At 62.6% G+C, this 15,788-nt stretch overlaps 2 protein-coding genes across 4 annotated transcripts; both read left to right on the top strand.

Annotated features, from left to right (window-relative positions):
* Positions 1–141: 141 nt before the first annotated feature.
* ADGRG5 (adhesion G protein-coupled receptor G5) lies at positions 142–4,048 on the top strand. Its single transcript, XM_015292334.4, has 12 exons — positions 142–226; positions 614–687; positions 821–899; positions 965–1,106; positions 1,400–1,537; positions 1,652–1,768; positions 1,865–2,011; positions 2,088–2,206; positions 2,437–2,702; positions 2,776–2,875; positions 3,457–3,722; positions 3,818–4,048. The coding sequence occupies exons 2-12, from the start codon at positions 624–626 to the stop codon at positions 3,889–3,891; spliced, it is 1,512 nt and encodes a 503-aa protein (XP_015147820.2). The 5' UTR covers positions 142–226; positions 614–623; the 3' UTR covers positions 3,892–4,048.
* Positions 4,049–6,466: 2,418 nt separating this feature from the next.
* On the top strand, positions 6,467–15,548 carry ADGRG1 (adhesion G protein-coupled receptor G1). 3 transcript variants are annotated; one of them, XM_015292331.4, is made up of 14 exons: positions 6,467–6,563; positions 9,878–9,965; positions 10,238–10,645; positions 11,043–11,160; positions 11,249–11,396; positions 11,515–11,646; positions 11,808–11,924; positions 12,481–12,526; positions 12,749–12,849; positions 12,927–13,042; positions 13,358–13,632; positions 14,110–14,221; positions 14,457–14,725; positions 14,898–15,548. In XM_015292331.4, exons 2-14 carry the CDS (start codon positions 9,926–9,928, stop codon positions 15,017–15,019), a joined length of 2,004 nt encoding a protein of 667 aa, XP_015147817.2. In that variant the 5' UTR covers positions 6,467–6,563; positions 9,878–9,925; the 3' UTR covers positions 15,020–15,548. The 3 variants fall into 3 exon arrangements, with proteins under 3 accessions (XP_015147817.2, XP_015147816.2, XP_015147815.2); XM_015292330.4 differs by having other exon boundaries at positions 6,467–6,566; XM_015292329.4 differs by having other exon boundaries at positions 6,467–6,577.
* Positions 15,549–15,788: the final 240 nt, after the last annotated feature.

The following is a 15,788-nucleotide window of genomic DNA, read 5'->3' as shown; positions in this document are numbered from 1 at the left end:
GCAGCGGTGCGGCTGAGCCCCAACCGACTCATCCCGTGGAGGGCTGCGTGAAAGGGGCCAAGCAGCGCGAATCCGAAAGTGCCATCGCTTTCATTTGCTTATCTGCCTACGAACACTTCCCCTTCTGCTGCACGGACCCTCAGTGCACTCAGAGCCACCCCAACAGCATCACGGCAGGCAGCTCCTGTCGCAGCGCAGCACCGCCCGGCTCCTGCTGGCCTGGCAGGTAGGGGCTCCCCGCATGGCCGTGGGGTTCTGCGGGGCAGGAGGGGGCTCAGGGGTTACCTCTCAGCGGGGGCCACGCAGCAATGCTGAGTGCCGGGGGCAACCTGGGAGCAGCAACCAACTGCCCGGCCCTGCTGCTCGGCCTGCGGTGGGTGGGCTGCTGCTTTTGGGGTCGGGGTGGCACTGCAAAGGATGCAAATCTGCTGGGCGCCTTCCACCCCTGCCCTGGGACCGCCTCCTCCTGCGGAGCTCAGGGCCGGGTTGGCGCCCGTGCCCGGATGCCGCAGGATTTGCGTGGCAGGCAGCTGCGGTGGCTGTGGCCCCATCCACAGTGCCTCAGGCTGTGGGGCTGTGACCGGCCGTGTGTGGGGCTGGGTGCCTTTTGCAGGATCGCGGAGATGCTCACCCTGCTGCTCGCTGCCTTCGTCCTCTGCCTCGCTGAGGCCGTCCTGCCCAGCCAAGGTGGGGATACATCCCTGTGCTCTCGTGCTGCTGGGGGGGGTGGGGGGGGGATGGGGCCGGGATGGGGGGCGCTGGGGGTGGAAGCGGGGCAGGTGCTGCGGTCGGGGCTCATCTCCCAGACCCCCCCTTGCAGGCACCGAGTACATCCAGAGCTGCATGCATAACCTGACCGAGGGGCTGAAACGGGGCAGCTCCCGGCACAACTGGGCCAGGTGAGTGCAGCCCCATCCCTGCTGCCCCTCCGCTCCCCCACATCCCACCAGCCCCATTCCCCTAGCAGGTTAACAGAGCTGGAGCAGCTGCTGGCCCACAGCACGCCTGGCAAGGAGGGGTACAGCTTCAAAACCAACATGCTGGAGGCCTTTGTGTTCAGCATCACGGCCGGCAGCTTCCGAGGGCTCAACCTGAGCAGCAGCATGGTGGGTACCGCTGTGCCCTTCCCACGGAGCGCTCCTGCATCAGCCTCTACCCATAACCTCCCGGTGTGGGACGTGTCGGGGCCACTTCCCCTCAGAGCACAGGAGGTCCCGAGGCAGTTCTGCAGCACTTCCTGCACTGCTGAGGCCACACTTCCCTGCCCTGCGCTCCCCTCTCCCCAGCCTAGTTCCCCTCTTTGCAAAATGCAGCTAGTGCTGGAGGCGGGACCCGGCTCGGCTCCTGGGGATGCTCAGGGGGTACCCACCGAAGTGTGACCCCTCCTCTGCCCCCATAGCCGGTGCGGAGCAAAGGGCAGGTGTCAGCACAGCTCAGGGACAGCATCAGTTTCCCAGTGGAGCTGATGGAGGGCATGAAGGCACAGGAGAAGCAGAAGCTCATCTGTATCTGCATCCGGAGCGCCGGCATGTTCCTGGTGAGTGCCGGTAATGAGGGTGCGCGGGGAGAGCCGAGCCCCCAGAGCAGCCCCGTGTAGATACGCTATGGAGCTGCGGTGGGGCCCCATAAGGCTTTTTGCTCTGTCTCACAGGATGAACACAACAGCTCCGTGCTGAACAACCACATCCTGGGGGCCTTCCTGCACAACAGGCGGGTGGGTCGGCTGCGGCGCCCCGTGGAGATCCACTTCAGGCATGATAAGGAGCTGGTGAGCTCAGCTTCACTGCAGCAGCGCTGGCAGGACGTGGGGCTCCCAGGGAGCAGACCGTCCCCATCTCACTTCCTCCATCCCCCTCCCCACCAGGACAGCTCCAACGCCACCTGTGTCTTCTGGCAGCCCGCAGGCACAGGCAGTGCCGGCAACTGGAGCAGGGAGGGCTGCGAGACGCAGCACCAGAAGGGCATCGTGCGCTGCCTCTGCAACCACCTCACCTACTTTGCCGTGCTGCTGGTGCGTGGCCCCTGCCCTTCCTCCTCCCACCCATAGGACACCCCATGGCTCACCCCATCTGCACCTCTCCGGACAGATCCAGGCGCACGACCTGAGTGAGTCCGAGCTGCAGTCCCTCACCTACATCAGCACCGTGGGCTGCTCCATCTCGGCCGCCGCTGCCCTCTGCACTCTGCTGCTCTGCTGTGTCTTCAGGTAGAGATGTGCCGTGCTATGTGCCATGCTGTGCCGTGCTATGCCACGCCATACATTGTGTGCCATGCCGGGTGTGGTGCTGCACGACGCCATGCCACCCTGCCCGCTGTGTCCCATGCTGTGCCACGCCATTCTGTGTGCTGTGCCATGCCGTGCCATGCCATGCACAACGCTGTGTTGTGCTGCCTGGTGGGCACCCTCTGCACCCCGTGCCCTCTCCCCTCCCGCAGATGCCGGCCACGGGACGACACGACCAGGATCCACATGAACCTGCTGGCTGCACTGCTCCTGCTCAATGTCAGCTTCTTGCTGAGCGAGCCGCTGGCTGCGGGCACCACGGGGGGCTGCCAGGCTGCGGCCGCCCTGCTGCATGGCAGCCTCCTCTGTGCCCTGGGGTGGATGGGGGCTGAGGGCTTCCACCTCTACCTCCTCCTCATCAAGGTCTACAACATCTACGTGCGACACTACCTCCTCAAGCTCTGCCTCTGCACCTGGGGTGAGTGCCCCCGTGAGCTCCCGCTGCCCCACTGCCTTTGCACGGCCCTACACGGTCTCTCCCTGACCCCCAGGTCTGCCCACGCTGGCTGTGGTGGCTGTGCTCATCTTCAAGAGAGAAATCTACGGGCACCACATCATCAGCACTGCTGATGGTTACAAGAACGTGACCATGTGAGTGCGGGGGCTGCTGGCTCCCCAGGCACACCATGCACTCTGGGCTCCCCACAGAGCACCCCATGCATTTTGGGTTACCCACGCACTCCCATGTACCCCATGAACCTTGAGTTTCCCCATGCATCTTAAGTCCCCCGTGCACCCTGGGCTCCCCGTGCACCCCCAAGGGCCACACGCATCCTATGCACTCGGGGTTACCCATCCATCCCATGCACTTTGGGTTACCCATGCGCTCCCAGGGGTTCCAGAAACCTCAGGGTTACCATGTACCCCATGTACCCAGGGTTCTCTATGCACCCCTGCACTTTGGCTCAGCCATGCACCTCCAGGGATTCCAGAAATCCCATGCACCCTGGGTTTCCCACGCGCTCCCAGGAACCTCAGGCTTCCCAAGTACCCCGTGCACCTTTAGCTCCCCATGCACCTCAGGAACCTTAAAAACCCCATGCTCCCCACGCACCCTGGGTTCTCCATGCACCTATGCACTCTGGGCTAGCCATGCACCTCCAAGGACTCCATGAGCCCGTGCACCCCAGGCCGACCAGGGTTAGGACATGGCTGTCCCTCATCCCCACCAGGTGCTGGCTCACCAGCCCGTCCGCCCACTACGTAACCCTGTGCTATGCTGGCCTCATCCTGCTGTTCAACGTGCTGGTGCTGGTGGCCGTGGTGGCGGTGCTGCGGAGGACACGGCAGCAGCAGCAGCAGAGGGCGAGGAAGGACTGGATGACGGTGCTGGGGCTCACCTGCCTGCTGGGCACCACGTGGGGCACGGCCTTCTGTGCCTTTGGCGTGCTCCTCGTGCCCCAGCTCTACCTCTTCACCGTCCTCAACTCCCTGCAAGGTCAGCAGCCGGGTGGGATTTTGGGGGGGGGTTTCCCTCATCCTCCCGGCACGGCACTGAGGGTGCCCATGGCATTAACTGTGCCACCCCCCCAGGTGTGTTCCTCTGCTTTTGGTACCTCAGCACGCACCGCAGCAAGCGCAGCTCCCACTGCAGTACCTCCAGATAGCGGGGCTGCGGGGTTGGCCTCGGTGTTCAGCGTTAATTAAAGCGGAGTCCGGCGATGGAGGCGGCGAGGAGCCGCCAGAGGGCACCAGGGCAACGGGATGGAGCGTGGTCTGCGGGAAACGGGTTTTCCTCCCATATAAAAGCAAACGCGGAGCGGAGCTCTCCGGTGCGAAGAAGCTTTTTGATTGAATCATAGCCGCTAAGGTTGGAAGGGAACCTATAGGATCACCACGTCCAACCGCCGACCCATCCCCCAAGCCTGTCCCTAAATAGAACCGCAGAACCATTGAGGGTGGAAGAGACCTCTAAGCCCGGCCCCACCCCATCACCCTCAGCGGGGCTCCAGCAGCCCAGCCTGCAGCAGACACACAGCGAGGACAGGCTGGGGGGGCAGGAAACGAGGCTGGAGACGGTGATGGCACAGCGTCGGCCCCAACCAGCCCCGCTTTGCCTCTCTGCACGCGGGGCTTTGGAGCCGGGCCGTGGGGACAGGTATCACACTGTGGGGTCCTCCTGACCCCGCGCAGGGCACGGTGGCGCAGCTCCAGCTCTTCCCATACCACTCCGCTGAGTGTTTTTCCCTTTCTGGCTGCTTTGTGGGACCTATTTCTGGGAACGGAGCAAAGGAAGCCGCTCGCCCTTGTGCTTTGTTCTGTGCACAAAGGAAATGTGCCGCTGAGTTTCCACCCGTCCCGCTCACATCGAGGACAAAAGCCGTCCTGCTGCGGCTCTGCGGCGATGAGCTGCGCATGGCTCAGCACTTTGTCATCACTTGGGACTGACACAGCTTGGTGGGATGCCAAGAGCTGGCAGGCAGCAAGCAAACCCCATGGTGAGCATCACCCTCCTGGCCCCGCACCCCAGGCATGAATCATGGCCGTGCCAATGACTGCGCCTGCATCGACACCGGTGCGTTCCTATGCCCGTTCCTGCATCCAGCAGTGCCTCACCATACCCTCACCATACCCTCACCATACCCTCCCTGCATGGCTGTCCTGAGGCTGTAGGGCCACTGTGCAGTGTGGCACACCCTGAGGTGCCCGGAGCCCAGAGGGCATCCAGCTGTCCCCACGCTGTGCTGGATGGCAGCGGGAACCGAAGCCCAGCCCGTCTCACCTCCTCAAGGAGAGCCAGCCCTATTTATCTTTCCCACAGCCTTATCGGGTGTATTTTCTCAGCATGCAAGCATTCGGCTCCCAGGTTGGGTTGGGATCACCGGGCAGGGCGGTGGCTGGGATGAGGATGCAGGTTTGCATCCCAGGGTGCACGCAGGGGTTCTGCGGGGCTGGGGCTCTGACCTGCCCATGGCCTGGCCCTACGCAGTGCCTCTGGGCATGGGATCCACAGGGCTTCCCAAGGCTCGAACTCCCCAGCTCGAGCAGTAAACCCTTATCAGGCTCAGGGAGTGCTGCTGGCCGGAGCCCAAGAGCAAGTTTCCCCTGCTGACTTCCACATCATCGGATAACATCAGCAAGTGCGGACATCAGCCCCAAAATAACTCTACCGACCTCCAGACAACTCCCCGGTGTGGACAGAAGCCTTTTTGTTCCCCGGAGAGCCCGAGGTGTCCTTTCCCTGCAGGAGCTGTGGCCCCGGGGCAGGGGGGTCAGCACAGGGGGCTGCATCCTGCACCAGGGGACAGGAGCAGGGGTGGACAGGAGAGGAGTGTGGCCGGGAGATGCGGGTGAAGGGGACGGCTGCCCTGAGAGGAGCCGCGCTGGCTGCGGTGTGGCCGCGTGATGCAGCGTGTGCCGGCCCTGGGGGAGCTGAACAAAGGGGCCGCAGCTCGTGGGTGACGTGAGCGGAGCACGAGGTGCTGGGCTGGGACCCCGCGAGGCACAGAAAGCACCATTCTCGCCCCGTTCCCATCCCCGCTCCCGGTGTGGCCACGGCACCTTGGGTTCGTCGGCTGCCTTTTGTCCCCGTGCCGCCGCGTCCACCCTTCCCCCAGCAGCACGAAAAAGAAGAAAAGTCCCATTCAACCCTTTGGGAATATCCGCGAGAGGCTGCGTATTTACGCTTCCTGGCCACCTCCCCGCCATCTCCTTGGAGCCCGGCTCTCCCTTTTCAGCGCACACAAAGGGCTGCCTGGGCTGGAACCTGGCCTCGCTCCCTTCGCTCTGCATGCACCGCGCTGCCGTCGGGGCTCGGGGCTCCGTCCTGGACCCCACGTCTCGGAGGGGGGTGCGGGGCACGGGGAGCACCGCGCTCGGGACCCACTGCCCGCACCCTCATTTCCTGCCCAGAGCAGGACACGCTTCTTAGGACGCCGCGTCCCGGCCGCTCTCACATCGGCTGTTATTCTTTAATCCCTTTCCCAGCCGGGCGTGCAGCCTGGCAGCAGTACAACTCCTTTCCTCCCCTGGCCGCCCGCCAGCCCCGGCTCCCGGCGGTGCTCCCCCCGCCCCACCGCGGTCCCTCTGCCGATCCCCGGCCCGAGGGGGCGATACGGCTCGCCCCGCCTCCCTCCCCCCCCTCCCAGCCCCGGCTCCATCGCACGAGCAGGTGCCGCAACAGAGGGGTCTCGGCAGCTCCCACCCCCGCTGAGTCACCGCCTGCGGTGGGGTGGGAACGGAGGCGGGGCGCGGCGGCGGGAGTGCCGAGCCGAGCACGGAGCTCCGTCGAGCCGCCGAGCAGCGTCGAGACGGCGCACCCCGCCCGACCCCGGCCCAGGTAGCCGTGTACAGGTAGCGGCGGTGGGGGACGCGGGCTGCACGCCGCCTGGGGGGCGGGGGGATACTGCGGGATCTGCCCCGGGATTCGGCCCCCGGCGGCGGGCGCGGTGCGGGCGTTCCGTGCCGATCGCTTTGTGGCTCAGCGCAAGGTGTAACGCCTCTGTCCGCGCAGGGAACGGGGCTCCCCGGGGTCTTTCTGCACGCAGCCTCCGTCCCTACGGGCTCTTCCCCTCTTTCCTCTCTAAATCGGGCTCCGTACCCGCAGCCGGGCTGGATTCCAGGGCCGCGGAGCCGCCTCGCGGGGCAGCTGCTCGCGGCACAGCTGAGCCCTGCCGAGGCCGCCCCGCTCTGCCACGCCACGCCATGTCATGCCGTGCCATGCCGTGCCGTTCCACGCCATGCCGTGCCGTTCCACGCAGTGCTATGCTATTCCGCTCTACACCGTTCCACTCCACGCCTCTCCGTTCCGTGCCGTTCCGCACCGTTCCGTTCCACGCCCCGACAACCAACGTGTGTGGCTCCCCAAGCCGGGGGCCCACGAGCACACCCCGCTCCGTGCAGTCTCGGAGCAGCCGGCGTGTCTCAACTGAGCGCTCTCCCACCCCGATGCCCGCCGGGGGATTCCTCCTGCAGCCGTGCGCCTGCCGCTGCCGGTCCCGGCACGCTGCTCCCGGTGCTCCACAAGGGATGGGGCGCAGAGCAGCGGTGGGAAAGTGGAATGAAATCTCCTGGAATGACCCCCTGGCGGCAGGGCTGCGGGCAGGGCTGCCGGCCAACGTGGATTTCACGGTCTGGTGGGCACGGAAGCCTGCTGCCACCAGCAGGGAGCCGGGGGGGGGGCTTTGGGATGCTCGGATTTGGGGCACAAAGCAGGCTTTGGGCAATCCCATCGGCACGGTGCCGCCCTGCGGTGGGTTTGCTGCTCCCACGGGAACGAAACCCCGACCCTATAAACGCCACATAGTTGGTCGCCATCCAGCTCTTAATCCCGCAGCCCGCCGCGGGTGCTATTCGTAGAGCAACAGGTTCACAAACAACTGCATGCCGTTGGGACGCGGCACCCGGGGCTGAGCGCTGCTCACCTTTCTGGGGTCACCCACGGGTGTTGCAGGGACGTGGTGGTGCTGCTGTGTGCCAGCTGGCCGTGCCGAGCCGCCAACTCCTTTCCCATCAGCTCGCCGACAGCTGGGCCTTGGCAGGGAGTGGGGCTCTGCTACGCAGCCCGGGTACCTGGCTTTGCAGTAGAGTGCTGAGGGGTGTCGGCGAGGCGGGGAGCAGAGCGGCTTCTCGCAGCCCTCATCGCACATCGGGGTGTGCCTTGTGTTGCATTCACCCCATATTTTGTGGTTGAGAGCTGACAGTCCCACCCTTCACACCAGCGCTGCCCCTCCTGAATCGGTCAATTTGGGTTCCGAGGATGCTCGCTGCGTCGTGGGGCCGTGGCGACCAATGGCCCCATGCGCTCCCATGGGATCTGCGGCCATCCTGGTGGCCGAGGGCGCGTGCCTGACGCCCGCTGGTGACGGGAAGGGGCTGACGTGCCGATGCCGTGAGCAATGTGTGGGCTGCCCGTGGGCTGCAGGCCAAGGCCAAGGGCGCATTGTGAAGGCAGACCCGCTCCCCATGCACGGGTCCACTCCAGGCCACGTCTCCGTGCCTCAGTTTCCCCGCCCAGCCCCCAAACCGTGCCTCCTGCCCCACGGGTGATGGGCTGTGGGCAAAGAGCTGCTCCCCCGTTAGCATCTCGGGTGCGTTGTGCTGAGGAGCCTGGATGCAAAGCCAACAAAAAACCCCTCATCAGTGTGTTTCCAGTGTTTGTTGGAGACGTGAGCGCGTCCTCCGTTTGTGGGGAACACAGCATGAGCACAGCCCTCCTGCCATCAGCACCTCGATGGAATGCCTGGTGCCCAGTCACCCGGGGAGCAGGAAGGTTTCCCACCGGGCTCTTGTTTTTTCCAGCTTTAGAGGTCACGGTGTTATTCCTCGGCTTCCCTTTCCGATGAGCGCATTCATTTTGTGGTGCTGAGGGAACGCTCTGTAACATCCCCACGCCGGGGCTGAGCCTTTGGGAAAAGATGTGCCCTGTGCCAACAGGGGCTGCTCCAACCCCCCCACCTCCAGTGTGGGACAGAACGGCAGCTTTTCTATATGTTCCTGGGGAGCTTTTGGGGTTGGGGTGGGGGAAAGCCTTCCATCCCCTTGCTGTGGCTGTCCAAGAGGGATTCCTGGGAATGGGGGCATCGCCACCCCTGGCCACCTGGGTACCCCGGTGCTCCTCATCCTTGCTGCCCCCAGGTACGTGGGGGTGGCAGTGCTCTGCGTCCCCATTGCCCCCCAGATGCGGAGGAGAACGGGCAGTGCCTTTTGTGAGCCGTGTCAGCTTTCTCTCCGGGGGGGAGAATGGCGATTTTCTCTCGCCATTGTTCAGCTCAGGAAGCGGCAATCAGGCGGGTTGGCGAGCGGGGAAACATCGCTGCTCACCTCCACTGGGTCCTGGTTGGGCTTTCGGTTTCTGGTTCTGGTTGGGCTCAGGAATGGCTCCAAGGGCCGATCCCTCCCAAGCCGCGCCATGCCCACACCGGGGACCTCAGTGGGACTATTGCGCCCATGGCAGCGTGCTGAGCTACAGAAAGACTTAAAGCCACAGAGGAGCCTTTCTATTTATCATTCTCACGCACCCAGGATGCGCTCAGCGTTCCACTCGTGTCCAGCATCGTGGCAGCGGTCAGAGCCTCAGCTGTGCAGCGCAGATCTGTGGCCAGAGCTGCTTGTGGGAACCCCTCTGCATGCATGTCGCTGCAGCTCCGCTTTGCACGGCAGCTGCTATCTGCACTCCTGGCTGGCTTCGTGCCCCAGTGCAGCCCTCACTGATGTGGTCTTGGCTGCTGCTGGGGGCCGGGGGGTCTCCTACAAAACGGGGTCCCAGGAGCGTGGGAAATGCACGCAGCCGAGGCACGGCGGGGATGGGGGGAAGGGGCTGCGGGGGGGCGGAGTCCTGCTGCGGTGTGTGACGCGATCAGCTCCTTGCCGTAAGCACCAGCAGAAATAATTCGAGGCTCGGGGGGTTAGGAAACCGCTGTTTCCCTCTGTTCTTATCACCTGCCGAAAGAAGCCAAGGGAGGAACCAATATACGAGGCAGTGGGCAGGAGGGAGCCCCCCGGCTCCCACGTGCCTCCCCGCCCTATGGGGCCGTCAGGGTGCCCGCTCCTCCTGGTGGCAGTGGGTCTCAGAGCTGACTCTGCTGCCAGCTGCTGTCCCACCTCGGCTCCCCGTCCCCTGACACCGTGCCTCTTTTCTTTGTGACCCTACAGGCTCCATTTGCTCCTGGGAGGCAGAACCCAGGCTGAGAGCCAGCTACCATGAAAGTCCTCCTCCTGCTGCTTCTCTCCCCTCTCCAAGGTAGGCAGCACCCTGCCACGTCCTGGCAGCCCCGAAACGCAATGGTTGAGGGCACCGATGGGTGAAACACCTCCTGGGTTTGGTCCTCCGGGGTGGGAACCTGGAGAAAGGAGCGGGTCTCCATCCATCTGCAGAGCTCTGCCTGTCAATGGGGAGGAAAGGAGCCCGGCACGCTGCTGAACCCTACGCCGTGACTGTGGGCAGGGTGGGCTTGGGCTGCGGGGCGGCTGTGCCCGTGCTGAGCAGCGTCTCTCTGTCCTTTTGCAATGCAGGGGTGGGGGTGAGCGGCCGCCAGGAGGATTTCCGCTTCTGTGGTGACAGGAACCAGACCGAGAACAGCTCCGTCATCTACGAGCACAGCTCTGCCAACATCTCCATTGAGAACACGGCCCAGGCGCTGGTGATCAGGAGTCCCTTTTTGGCAGACAGGACAACCCCTTCCTACCAGTACAGCCTGCCAACCACCTTGGGCCGGTACCGCTTCTGCATCTACTGGTTCAAGGCCAACAGGACCCTCTGGTTGGCATATGGGAAGAAGAGCTTCTTCCTGGGCCATGATCCGGCTGATGGCATCGCACGGGGCTTGGAGAAGACCAAGGCCTCCATCCTCAACGTGTCCTATGTCTTCAAGGGCCAGAAGAACACCTCCCTTGAGAGTGCATCTGAATATCTTTTCCCTGGTAAAGGCAGTTCAGTGTTATTTCAGTGAGATACGGGTTAATTCCATCCCCAGTGCTGGGGCCACGGGTGTGTTCCCGGTGCCGTGCTGCAGTGTGATGGTATCAGCACTGTGCTGAGGGGTGATGGGAAGGGCAACTGGATCGAGCAACTCATGGCACCCAAGGGCAAGCAGCTCCCCAGAGATGAGGAAAGTGATTTCCAAAGTGCTTCAGCCCAGTAAGATCCCAGGAAGCTCTGCGAGGAGCACCGAGCTGCAGGCACCTGGAGGAGCCCCACGGGTTGGGATCTTCGTAGGGTCACACCAAAGCCCTTCGCTTGGGGTCATGCCAGGGCTGCGGGCAGGGGGAGGCTGGTGCCGCCAGTGGTCCTGATGCCATCCCCTGTTTGTGCCACCAGTCCCTCCAGAGATGATGCCTGTCTGGAAGCAGGACGTGGAGGATGAGCTTGCTGCCCTGGATGGCCTCCTGGCGCGGGTGCCGTCTGCGGGCTCCACGGCGCAGCGCTCCCTTCGGCAGTGAGTGTGGGGCTGGGTGATCACGGGGCATTCACTGAGCCATGCCCGCGTTTTCCTGGCCCCACTCACCGTGCCCTATTTTCTACAGCAAACTCAGGGCCTTGGAGAGGACGCTGGCACAAGTGGAGCTTGAAGAACAGAACCAGACCTTCGGGAAGGCAGCCCTGCGTGCCACTGTGCTGAGCATCAGCCCCACGCAGGCTCCTCAGCACCTGGCCTTCGCTTCCCCAAAAGAGGTGGGTCCATGTTACCCTGGCGCTGGGCACCCCACTCATCCCCATTGCCCCTGAAGGGCTCAAAGCAACATGCCAGCATCCACCCGAGCTCCATCTGTCCATCGGTCTGTCCTTGCAGGAGAGCAGAGAGGTGCAGGGGTTTGCCGTGGACCTGCCAAGCAGCCTATTTGTGATGGCAAAGAAGAAGGAGGAGGAGGTGGTGGAGCACAGGGTGCTCCTGGTGGACATCAACAGCCAAGCCATGTTCCAGGTAATGCCTGCACCGTGTGGCGTGATGGATATCCCTGCATCCGTCCCTGCTTCAGAGCTGTCAGGTGCTCCAAAGATGAGCTACAGCGCAAGGAAGTGGCCCAGGGCCTCCTCTCTGGGACCTCTCCCTTCCCTTGGCGTTACCACCTCCTTCTCCTGCAGGATGAGAACAGCAGCCACATCCTGGGTGACAAAGTGGTTGGCATCTCCTTGGTGGATACGGTGGTGGCCAACCTCTCCGAGCCAGTGGTCCTCACTTTCTTCCACAACCGGCTGCCGGTAGGTGGGGAAGGAGCCTCATTACACCCAACCCTTCCAGGAACAGAGGGTGAGGGCAAGGGGGGCTCGGGCCCTGTTAGGCTGAAGAGTGCTCACCACCCCGTGGGTCCATGTCCTCAGTCGTTCTGTACAACCTTTGGCATCTTCTGGGGCTTCGCCACATGCACGATCTCCAGGACTGGGGACGCTGTCTAACAGTTCCTCTGCTCGTTCATTCAGCTGATCAAAGCTGAACCCCTTGTTTAAAAATAGGGCCTGGGAAGTCTACCTTAAGCCCGCGCAGGCCTGTCTGTCTCCTGCAACCATCTCACCCCCTGCCCCATGTTGCCCCTACCAAACCTTCTCCCTGGGCTGTGAGCCCAGAGCTCTGCACGGCACCCCAGCATCCCTGCAGGCATTCAGGGCCAGGCTGGATGTGGCCCTGGGCAGCCTGGTCTGGTGACTGGCGACCCTGCACATAGCAGGGGGGTTGAAACTCGATGATCATTATGGTCCTTTTCAACCCGGGCCATTCTATGAGTCTATGATTCTATGATCCCTGGTTTTGTCATTTCAGAGGAATGTGACCCCACTGTGTGTCTTCTGGAGGGAGGATGGCACTGGTGAGTGTATCTGTGTTTGGGTGTGAAGTGCAGATGCTGTCCCTGCTCCCTCAGCTATGTACCAAAGATGTGCTGTTCTGCACCTCCCTGCCTTGCTCCAGCTCCATAAATCTTCCCCACGATGGGAGGATCCCGACCTCTGTCCTCCCCATTGCTATGGAGGCTTTGGAAGCTCCGAAATCCCAAAGCTGCTGTTCCTGTTGCTCTTCCTTCCTCTTGCAGCCAGCTCTGGGAACTGGGACAGCTATGGTTGCACGACAGTGGAGGGGGACACCCGGACAGACTGCAGATGCAACCACCTCACCTACTTTGCCGTGCTGATGGTGGGTACCACCTTCCCTCAGCTCCCTCCATCCTTCCCACTGTTCCCTCACTCTCTTTCGTTCCTCCTTCCCCCCAGGTTTCCTCTCCAGAGATTTCCTACCTACACAGGGACTCCCTGAGCATCATCACGTACATCGGCTGCCTCATCTCAGCTTTGGCATCCATCTCCACCATCTTCTTCCTCTACTTCAGGTATGGGCCGGGTGCCCATGGGCTGACAGGTCAACCCATGCCCCTCTTTGCCTTCTTCCCACTGCGTGGCGCAGCTGGCAGCACAGCGAAGGAGCCAGGATGGAAGAAAGTAGAGCGCTCCTCTCCAGAAACTGCTGCCTTGGCCAGGTTTCCTGCAGGGTGCTCACAAGCACCTGCAGTTCTCAGTGATGGGAAAGCCAGCTTGGCGGCTGCCACAGATCTGGCAAACACAGGAGCCAGTGCGACACCGCGGGGCGTTTTGGGGCACTGGGGATACTGGTGTGGTGCTGAGTCCTCTTCCCCTTGCTTCTCCAGGAGCAAGCAGCGAGACCAGATCACAAGCATGCACATCCACATGAACCTGCTGGGTGCCATCTTCCTCCTGGACTTCACCTTCCTCGTCTCGGAGCACCTGGCTTCCAGCAGCAGTCAGGCAGCCTGCAGAGCCGGGGGGCTGTTCCTGCACTTCTCCCTCCTCAGCTGCCTCACCTGGATGGGCATCGAGGGCTACAACCTCTACAGGCTTGTAATCGAAGTCTTCAACGCCTACCACGACCACTTCCTCCTCAAGCTCTGCCTGGTGGGCTGGGGTGAGGACTGGGGAGGCAGAGACCGCCGAGGGGCAGGGCAGTGGGCTGATCAGGCATGTGGACTCTGCTCCTGAGGCTTTTCCACCGTACGTGGTGCCTGCATGGGGATGGAGACATGTTGGAGCAGGTGTCTGAGAGCAGAGACACCCAGGGCTGCCCATACAGGTGGGCTCGGGGCAGGAGACGTTCACACATCCCTGCTTTGGACGGGAGGGCATGGTGGGGTGAGATTACCATCCTTTTTGGCCTGAAATTCCAACACCCTGTGAGACCCCCACGTGGGTCTGTGCACCACGAGCCTGCTCCTCAGCCAGCGCTTACACCAGGTGTCCTCATTGCACGCTCCATCCTCGGTTCACCCCAAGGAGAGGAGGTTCTTTGTACGCCATACAAGGGAAAAGGGGAAGGAGTTCTTCCAGAGGCTGCTCTGTGGGTCAGGCTTAAGGGTGGCTGCTTCATTCTGTTCTTGGCACGCAGGACTTCCCTTCTTCTGTGTGATGTTGATCCTCTTGGCTAATTGGACCAACTACGGCCCTTTCTACATTCCTGTCTATGAATCCATTGGTGGAAGATCCACCAACGCAACCATGTAAGTCACAGGAAACTGGTCGCTTGGTCCCCGGTCTTAAAGTCATCTGACTGAGCCTCCACCACATCCTATGGATTTTCCCTAGCCCAGCAGGCCATGCCTTGCCCTGGGCTTTGTGTAAGGTGGGGCAGGGGATCCCCACTCCGTGTTTCACTGCGTGCTCCCCCCAAATGCTCTGTCTCGTGCCCCCATGGGATGACAGAGTGTAACCCTCTGCCCTTTCCCCTCCCTCTAGATGCTGGCTCACGAGCCCCCTGATCCATAACGTGGTGAACCTGGGGTTCTTCAGCGTGGTGTTCCTCTTCAACTTGGTCATGCTGGGGGCCATGATCCGGGAGATCCTCCGGCAGAACAAGAAAGGCCACAAGCTCAAGCACGTCCTGGCCCTCTTTGGGCTGAGCATCCTTCTGGGCATCCCATGGGCACTGGTGTTCTTCTCCTTCACCTCTGGTGTTTTCCGCCTCGTCTCCCTCTACATCTTCACCATCGTCAACTCACTCCAAGGTGATCCTGGGGCACTGGGCTCCTCCAAAGGGCATGAGCCGCCCCGGGGCTTTGGGTGGGATTGGTGAAGCAGTGGTGGGGTATGAGAGGATGTGGCCCCTGCAGACCAACGCTCTCAGCTGCTGGTGGTCCCTCAGAGCGGTTCACCCACCTTTTCTCCCTCCTCTTCCAGGTTTTCTCATCTTTCTCTGGTACTGGACCATGGTGCTGCAGGCGAAAAAGTCTTCTGACTTCCATGGCAGCTCTGACAGCGTGAAGCTACAGCCCAACAGCAGCCAGAGCCACCCCGGCTGAGCCCCGTGCTGGCCGTGCCGTGGGGATGCCTGGCAGAGGGTGTTTGCTTCGCAACTGCACCCACTGGGAGTTCAGGGACCCACGGCGGGGACCCTCAGCCCCTCGCCTCCGCTGGCCCCACGTTCCCCATTGCTGTGTCCCCCTGAGTATCTGGCTGTCCCCATCCCTGCCTGCCTCCTCCTGCAGGGACGGGGCTGGCCCCCGGGGCAGGGCAGAGGGATGTGTAGGGCTGCGGCATGGGGCAGGGACAGAGCCCTCTGTGCCTCCCAGTGTCCCTTCCGTTGCCCCTAGGCCAGCAGGTGGGAAAGACCCCGTCTCCAGCCCTTGCTTGTGGCCACCGATTGTCCCTTCCCAGGCGAAGACAGAATAACAGCCGTGGGGACACCCTCCAGCAGCTGAAATAATCTATTTTTGTTATTTTGTTGAATGTTTCTCTATTTTTGTATGGTGTAAACGTTGAATGATTGCGCTCGCACGTCAGACCTGCGCTCATTAAAGTCACACGCACTCTGAGTGCGTCTCCCCGGGGTCTCTGCTGTCGGTGAGCTGTCCTTTGGGGTCCCTCCTTTGGTCGTGGCCATGGGTGGCACAGGCTTAGCTGGCAGCGGGGCACCCTGTCGTGTGTCCTGCTGCTCGTTGGCACAGCAGGGCTGGGCAGGATGGGGTGAGAAGGGAAGGAAAAACAAGAGGCCGGAGCTCGCTGGGGAAGCGAAGCAGCTCCAACCGATAATCGTGGTTGGCATCGAGCTGAAGGCAGGAGGTTACATGG

Source organism: Gallus gallus, chromosome 11 (assembly GCF_016699485.2).
Source record: "Gallus gallus isolate bGalGal1 chromosome 11, bGalGal1.mat.broiler.GRCg7b, whole genome shotgun sequence".
In the NCBI taxonomy this organism is placed as follows: domain Eukaryota; kingdom Metazoa; phylum Chordata; class Aves; order Galliformes; family Phasianidae; genus Gallus; species Gallus gallus.
The sequence above is the reverse complement of the archived record's forward strand: the minus strand, read 5'-3'. Positions and strand labels throughout refer to the sequence as shown.

Excerpts from the sequence above, each read along its gene's own strand:
- ADGRG5 (XM_015292334.4), top strand. The coding sequence starts at position 624 with ATGCTCACCCTGCTGCTCGCTGCCTTCGTCCTCTGCCTCGCTGAGGCC. Across the intron at positions 1,107-1,399 it reads TCAACCTGAGCAGCAGCATG|CCGGTGCGGAGCAAAGGGCA; the intron begins GTGGGTACCGCT and ends CTGCCCCCATAG. Across the intron at positions 1,538-1,651 it reads GGAGCGCCGGCATGTTCCTG|GATGAACACAACAGCTCCGT; the intron begins GTGAGTGCCGGT and ends TCTGTCTCACAG.
- ADGRG1 (XM_015292331.4), top strand. The coding sequence starts at position 9,926 with ATGAAAGTCCTCCTCCTGCTGCTTCTCTCCCCTCTCCAAG. Across the intron at positions 11,647-11,807 it reads ACAGCCAAGCCATGTTCCAG|GATGAGAACAGCAGCCACAT; the intron begins GTAATGCCTGCA and ends CTTCTCCTGCAG. Across the intron at positions 14,726-14,897 it reads CATCGTCAACTCACTCCAAG|GTTTTCTCATCTTTCTCTGG; the intron begins GTGATCCTGGGG and ends CTCCTCTTCCAG.